General features: G+C 34.8%; 2 protein-coding genes across 5 annotated transcripts in view; both read left to right on the forward strand.

The window, feature by feature from the left end:
• LOC101508909 (AMSH-like ubiquitin thioesterase 3) overlaps positions 1-3,947 on the forward strand; it is a 9,248-nt gene extending 5,301 nt beyond the window's left edge. For 2 of the 4 annotated variants that reach the window (XM_027336816.2, XM_004508110.4), the window contains 4 exons: positions 872-946; positions 1,987-2,049; positions 2,346-2,398; positions 3,447-3,947. In XM_027336816.2, coding sequence (XP_027192617.1) covers positions 872-946; positions 1,987-2,049; positions 2,346-2,398; positions 3,447-3,627 — 372 coding nt within the window. In that variant the 3' untranslated portion in view covers positions 3,628-3,947. Of the gene's footprint in view, positions 1-871; positions 947-1,170; positions 1,260-1,986; positions 2,050-2,345; positions 2,399-3,446 lie in introns of those variants that run through there. The other 2 variants (XR_003474241.2, XM_073364027.1) reach the window with 2 other exon arrangements.
• A 1,075-nt stretch (positions 3,948-5,022) lies between these two features.
• LOC101488904 (importin subunit alpha-like) overlaps positions 5,023-7,832 on the forward strand; it is a 6,305-nt gene continuing 3,495 nt past the window's right edge. The window contains exons 1-5 of the mRNA XM_012717985.3: positions 5,023-5,377; positions 6,931-7,027; positions 7,114-7,205; positions 7,340-7,471; positions 7,549-7,746. Of these exons, the coding sequence (XP_012573439.1) occupies positions 5,177-5,377; positions 6,931-7,027; positions 7,114-7,205; positions 7,340-7,471; positions 7,549-7,746 (720 nt within the window). The 5' untranslated portion in view covers positions 5,023-5,176. The remainder of the gene's footprint in view (positions 5,378-6,930; positions 7,028-7,113; positions 7,206-7,339; positions 7,472-7,548; positions 7,747-7,832) is intronic.

Genomic DNA, 7,832 nt, shown 5'->3' on the forward strand with positions numbered 1-7,832 from the left:
CGACTGAAAAATGAGTGACTAGCTGGGTAGAGTGAAAGATAAATGTGAAGAGAAAAGAGGGTAGAAGATATGCAGAAGTTGAGTGAGGAATTGGGCTTCAGGGCAGAAGGAGCGTCAAGTTCTGTATTGTTTTCATCATGTTGTTATGACCGTAAAACTCAAGCTGTGTAAACCTAGCCTAGTAATCCTAATATTCAGAACAATATACTTAATTAGAATAGTTATCACAAATAACTATGTCAAAACATTAAGCATTTGATAATAATGCAGATATCACCAACCAAAAGTTTCAAAATACACAATACACAAATTCACTGTCAAAGTGTTTTAATAGAATCCACAATGAACCCAGGCCACCTTATGGCTACATAATGTACAAGTTCCAAAATAACATCATGGGCCACCAATAATCACCACCAACTAGCTCACAGGAGAAAATGATACATTGGATTTAAAGTTTCACCAATGTCTCAAAAGAATGTTTGAGGTAAGTAGAAATTGGAGAAGTTGGGGAAAATAAAAGTACAAAAGTAGACCCAGTGGATGCAGAAAATAGGGAAACAGTGAAATCTGTGAGAAGCTTTTATTTGTTTTGTTTTCTTCATTTTTTTTAACCTTAAGTGATGCAGTGCATTTCACATATTTTGTTTTTGAGTGAGTGGGGATTTATTTTCATTTTCTTAAACAAATAAATGGGTTTATATTGGATTATAAAATGGAATGATGCATATTATATATATTATCAAGCCTAGTTAGCTAACATATTATCAAGTACACGTTAAATAACTAAGTATTGTAAATTTTGTATGGTTTATTGATGCTTTTTTCCTCTACTGTGCAATGTTGCATCTAAATTGACTCTGTTGTTCAGTGTCAAACGTTGAATGAAGAAGAAATATTTGAAGTTCAAGATGGCTTGTCACTTTTTCCTTTAGGTTGGATACATGTAAGTGTTCCTTTGTCTTAATATATGTGATTATATTCATGAGTAATGTGTTTTTTTTATCCTGTACGGTGGCAGCAAAAAAATACTTATCGCATGGTATTGATTTTTCTTGCTATATGATAGAATGTTATGACGTCGTTGGATCCATGTAGCTGAATCTACTTAGTGAAATAAGGCTTGGTTGTTATTGTTGTTGTAGTATTGATTTTTCTTTTCTGTACCAGCTCTCTACAAGGCTTCTGTGTTCTGATAAATTTGCGGCCTATGGAATTTGTATCACTTATGTTGCTGTCATATACGAAGTAGGAACTTAGTAAGATCATTCGTTAGTTACCTGGTTCTCTTTGTAATCATGATATAGACGAATAATTGAACTGATTGCACTAAAAGTTCTTTATAAAATAATTTACTTTCTGATAGAGTGGTATCAATGCGAGTAATACTTCACAAATAAATAGGCCAGATCTTTGACAGAATTTAAGTGTGCGTTTTGATTGAATAAAATGTTAGTGGACACTTACTCGTCCGAAAGTCTACATGCCTTTCTGGCAAAAAATTCCAACCATCACATTTGATATCAGTATAGCCTTGAGGAAAGCAGAAAAAGTGAAAAACACCGCAGAGCAGTTGTTTTAAGAAGTAGAGGATCAGAATGAACCCTTTTTATTCCCTTTTCCTCTTTGGGCTTTGAAGTATACTCTAAGATAACAATTGCAGGCTACTATTTTGTAATAAGTTCCATCTCTTTTTGTTTCTTTTAGTTTCCACTGCCTTTTGGTATTTTTGTCTCTATCTTGAAGATGACCATTTCTGCCTTGCCACGTGTGAAATAATTATTATCAAAGTAACCATAAGGCATAAGCCTTAACATGCTGATTTTGATGGTTGGATGCATAAATAGTTTTTTCCCCATCAAGGTTCAATTGGAGATAGATTACCTTTTGTTTCAAGCAAACCTTTTGTGTTTCTTTTACCCACACTTTTAGTGTAAATCTTTAAATGTCAGTACTGATATTACTTATTTATCTTTTGATTTCAAGACACACCCGTCACAGACTTGTTTCATGTCATCCGTGGATCTGCACACACATTACTCATATCAGGTAATAGATGGCACTATATTTATAATTATGACTTAGACAGTTAGTGTAGCCCTCTATTTATGGCTTAGGCAAGAAGTATTGCACCAATGCACAATGTATATTTGAATTTTCCGTATAATATATGAAGTGATAAAGGCCTAATAAATCAAAGTATATTGTTTTCGTTAAAACAATTGGGGAATAAGCCTTATTTTCCAAATTTTAAAGTTCTTGTAACATTGAATTTGCAATTGCATGTAAAATTTCATTTTGATGTATCTTGCTGAAAATGTGCATATTTTGTGGTTTTATTTTAGATAATGTTACCAGAAGCAATTGCTATAGTCATGGCTCCTACAGATACAACAAGGTAACTTTTTTCTTTGGCATTCATGAATCACAATCATTACTGATTAAGCACGGAAACATCTACAATAACCCTGATCACAATCTGAGCTTTGGCTTCGCTTCAAACAGAATTTTGTCCGGAAGATGCTTTGCCAAGATTGGATTAGGGAATGATTTGCTATGTTGGGTGTTGAACTTTGAGTATAGACCAACGGTGTGGAGTCGAGGGATGTGAATTTGTTTTTACTTGAATAACTTGGTCAAAATTATGGTCCACATTCATGCACCATGAATAAGATGCATATTATCTTTGATTAACCTTGACGGTAAAAGAGTGATAGGGTTATTTAGATGAATCCAACGGAAGTACGATTTAACAAGATGCAAAAAAGTGTTGCTACTGCTCAGAAGTCCCCAACCGCCCCACCCTCCAATCCTTGCTACCTAGCTAAATTATTTGCCTTTTTCTACTGTTATTTGCTTAAGCTTAAATTCTCACACCCGCTTTCTCGCTTTCATCACTTTTTCATCTCCTTTCTCTCCCTCTCCCTCTTCCCCTTTCATTTCTCTTTCTATCTGTCTTCTCTACACCTCTCTCAGACCTCGAAAGAGCATCATCTTTGTTTACTTACTAGTTATTAAAGTCAGGAAACCTTTTCTTAGCAAAATTTGTTGACTATGAGTTTGATTGCAAGAAATGAAAGGTCTATATCTCGTAACCATGTGCATAAATTGTGGAACCTTGATAAATATATTGCAGGTATAGTAACTGGTTTTGGTAAAGTTTTCATCTCATAAAATAAATAAATAAATAAAAAAAACAAAATAGCTGTCATGTAGGAGCTAATAACAGGAACCTACTTCCTGAGATGTATATTATCAACTGTACCTTAGAAACTATTTAGTTTGTATATCTGCTGGGTGCCTTTAATATGGAAATGAGGAGTATAGTGCTAATTTGATATGGATATAATATTGGAAGATTCTTTATTTGAAAACGGATAATTGTTAAATTAATTTATTTTACTTTCTGTCACTAATTAGAATTCTGATTTTATGTGGTGTTGCAGTCCACATGGCATATTTCATCTGTCTGATCCAGGTGGTGTATCTGTTATTCGTAACTGTCAACAACGTGGATTTCATCCCCATGAGGAGCCTTCAGATGGAAGTCCCATATATGAGCACTGCTCTCATGTCTATATGAATGCTAACATGAAGTTTGATGTTATTGACCTTCGAGAGAGATGATTGATTGGGGGCCCTTAAAAAATTTCTTCACCGATTACATACAAGTACAGGGATCTACCTCATTTTCTACTGGACGCCGTGCCGAAAATTGCATTCGTAATGTGGATTCTTCTGTATTTATAAATTATGATAGAGAATACTGATCACCAGTCCCATGATTTTGTATTATACTAGTGAAAATGTGAGAATATAGTTGTGTAAATCTAGCAATATTTAATACACAGGGTGAAGAAGATACTCAAAATAACTTAAATGTGATATACAACGTTTCTGTGTTGTACAGAAAACCACACCATGAATGCAATTTGCCTTGACACAAATGCTTAGGGTTTGGGGATGATTATGTGCTGTTGCGGGTTGGCGATTTAGAATATATTTAGACTTTCCGTTCATCGAAGCAGCCGAGGAAACTATTTCCACCTTAATTAGACTTTTAGGGAAGAGAAAGGCTGAACCTCATTCAGATATATATTTTTTTTTTTTATGTAAATGAAATCTTGTCTCAATTCAAGTTTATCCTTTTAAATTGCCTTTGTGACTAATGCTATTCTTGGTTTGACAGCCTAAGAGTTGGTACTAGATTCATTTGCACAATTGATAAATTGGTACTAGCATTATTTTATAATTATGAGAACATAAATTCGTCTGCTTAATGATTGCATTAGGAATACCTAACGTATTGGGAGTTCCTGATTTTAATAAAAGGGTTAAACGAGGATATTATACTGACCAAATTTTGTGAATTTAATCTTCAATTGATCGATCATTCTTGGATTGAGATTGTAATTTGTTTGCATGGAAACTAATTGAGATTTTTTTTTCGTACGAGGATTCTTCAACTGATTGAGTTAGTATTTTTTTTTCCTTCTGAAAAAACATAAATCTGGTTAGTTGTGGCTCTGCTTCATTGACTAATTATTTTGTGTTTAAGTATGAAGTTTTTATTTTACAGACTCTCAAATAAATAAAAAATGCATTTTGTTGGAATAAATAGTATTGATCATCTTTATAATTTTTTTCTCAACATTATAGTTCAATACTTACACGGCCTCACAATTCATTTTATTTCGATGTGAATTCAATTTGTTCATGTGGCTATTTATCTAAAAGCATGCCAAGAGCTGCTCATTGAATATGCTTTATGCATTGACAATCACTTCCTGCCATCCTCAATCTTAGGCTTTTTTCTAGTGTGTTTCTTCTCTTATTCCAATTTCTCAAATACACAAATGTATACATTCAGATAGTGTGAAATATTAAGTTCTTTTTTTTGTAATATTAATTTGGGCTTTTTAGCTCACTTTACAGTAGGCTCGGCCCATTCAATTTCTTTTGCAGTAATATTTCCAAAAAACGCGGTAATATTACTGAAAAAAAAAAAACCATCCAGAAGACTAAGAAAAACCGTTATGTATCTTCCTAAACAATCAAATACCGTTATCGAAACCCTGTATAGCAACTACTAGTCTTTTCTGTACTCTGCGGTCATTTTGAATACTCTTCGGTTTCCAAATTCTTTTCACATTTTTTTCATTAACGAAACGAAAGGATGTGGCTTCGACCAAATGTCAGGACCGAGATTCGCCGTAACCGTTTCAAGGTCGCCGTCGACGCCGAAGACGGTCGCCGGAGACGAGAGGACGACATGATCGAGATTCGCAAGAGCAAGCGCAAAGAAAGGTTACAGAAGAAGCGTCGCGAAGGTTTTCAATATCACCAACAGTTCCCCACTCCTCTAACTTCTTCCAAGGTACTTCGCAGTCACCGCAGTTTCCTCCCTTAGCTACAAATTAGGGCTCAATCGTGTTTCTTGATTTCAAATGTTGTGATTTCAAGTGTGATCACGTAGTTTAATAACAGATATTATCCAATCGTGTTCTGGTTGTTTAGTTTTATTTTTCTGCTTCTGTTTTAATTAGTTATAGGTTATTTGTTAGTTAGTTTAATTTTCTTTACCTTAGGATTAATATTAATACTTCCAGAGCTTATGCTGTTTTGGCAATTTATGAGAATCTTCTTTTTCCTCAAAATAATACAATTATGGTATCAGTCCCAAAATCTGTGTTTTTTCAATGGCTGAAATCCTAACATTGCCCTCTTCCTCTTCGTTTCCCTCTGTTGCCATGAGTCTCTTCACCCAGTCCTCTCTACATCCATTCCAATGAAAACCCTTCTATTGTACTTGTTTCTCCTGTTCTTCACGGACAAAATTACCATGGCTGAGCAAGGGCGATGTGTATGTCTTTGGAGATGAAGAACAAGTTTGACTTTCTCAGATGCCACAATCAAGAAACTGGACTCTAAAGATTCAACTTTTGGCTTTTATCATTCCACATTATTGGAAGTATTCTTTAGATCTAAGAGGCTTCTTCTAAATTTCAACCACGAGCTCACAAATGCGTTCATCTAGGCCACAAAGCAGGTATTAAAGGTTATGTTCTCTTTGATTTACATACTAAAAAAAATATTCCTATAAAGGCATGTTGTCTTTTTATAAATATTAGTAATATGCTGCCAGTACCAGTTAAATTTAATAGGAGCAACGCTTACTATAATTAGGAGCAGTTATCTTAATTTGGTAGTTATGTGTAAGTGGCTGTGTGTAGAATAAGAAAGGGAAGCATAATTGTATTCTGTTCATTCTGAAGTTGTGTGAATTAAATATTGGGAGGGAGAGAACCAAGCTCTCCAATTCTTGGTTTGTTAGAGTGTTTGTTCTATTGCTATATTGTCTGTAACTCTATCTCTCTTTTGGAAATCAATTCCAACAGAGTATCATCTATACAATTCATTATTTTATTCCATAGATACCAATTTCTATCATATTATTTCTAATTCTTTACCTGCTGCACCTAGTGCTGGTGCTATTTCTAATAATAATTCTAATTCTACTACTCAATATGCACATTGCACGCCCCCTCCCATACTCATTCTACTCTTATTATTACTACTACAACTTCTATTAGAAATAAGCATCCCCCAATTACTTAAGGAACTATTACTGCAATATTGTTCATTTACTTAATTCTGCTCCTGTGGCTCTTTCAGGTAATCCTCACTATCTGCATCATTTTTTATTTTATGACCATGGCCATATTTCTTCTGTTTCTGTTGTAATCCTTTTTCTGTTTTAATTAGTTTACTCTTCTTTACTTTAGTCGGTTTTACCTCTGGATAAATACTTCCAGAGCTTATGCTCTTTTGGCAATTTATGAGAATCTTCTTTTTCTTCAAAACAATATTACTTTATATGGTTTTTGGATTTTACTGTGGTTTGTCCGTTATTCATGTGTGACGTTGCAGCTAGAGAATCTTGCTTCAATAGTTGCGGGTGTCTGGTCCAACGATGCTAGTGTGCAACTGGAAGCAACCACGAGGTTCCGGATTATACTTTCAATTGGTAAATTCATTTCTAATCGCTATTTTTCGTAATTGCTCGTGTTGCTCAGCTCTCTGTGTTAATGTTCATACTGATTTTTGTTATAGAACGAAACCCTCCGATTGAAGATGTTATGCAATCTGGTGTTGTGCCACGTTTTGTTGAGTTTCTTGTTAGGGAGGACTTCCCTCAACTTCAGGTTCCAAATGTTCGAATTTGCATCTTTTGTGTTTTTCTGTTGTGGATGCTTACTGCTTAAATTGTGTCTGAAATGTAGAGTAGTTGATATTTGTTGTGGTCATTGGTTATTAATGTTGTCTATTATTTTGTTAGTTTGAGGCTGCATGGTCTCTGACAAACATAGTATCTGGAACTTCTGAGAATACAAAGGTGGTGATTGATCACGGAGCAGTTCCTGTATTTGTCAACCTGCTTAGTTCATCTAGTGAAGATGTTCGAGAGCAGGTATCTCATACTTGAAAGTGATTGAACAGGCATCTTCCATTTTTTGTTTACGGATGATTAATTCTATGAAATTTTAGGCCGCGTGGGCTTTAGGAAATATTGCTGGTGACTCCCCTACGTGCCGTGATCTAGTGCTCAGCCATGGTGCCCTTGTCTCACTAGTGGCCCAGTTGAACAAGCAGGCCAGACTTTCAATGCTCAGAAATGGCACATGGACTTTATCAAACTTTTGCAGGGGCAAGCCACAGCCTGCATTTGAGATGGTAATATCTATTGTTTCATTTAAATCAAACCTAAGATATAGCTTCTTTTGGCTATTCTTATTGTTAATGTATTGTGTGACAGATGAGACCCGCTCTTC

The sequence above is a fragment of the Cicer arietinum genome, chromosome 7 (assembly GCF_000331145.2).
Source record: "Cicer arietinum cultivar CDC Frontier isolate Library 1 chromosome 7, Cicar.CDCFrontier_v2.0, whole genome shotgun sequence".
Taxonomy (NCBI): Eukaryota; Viridiplantae; Streptophyta; class Magnoliopsida; order Fabales; family Fabaceae; genus Cicer; species Cicer arietinum.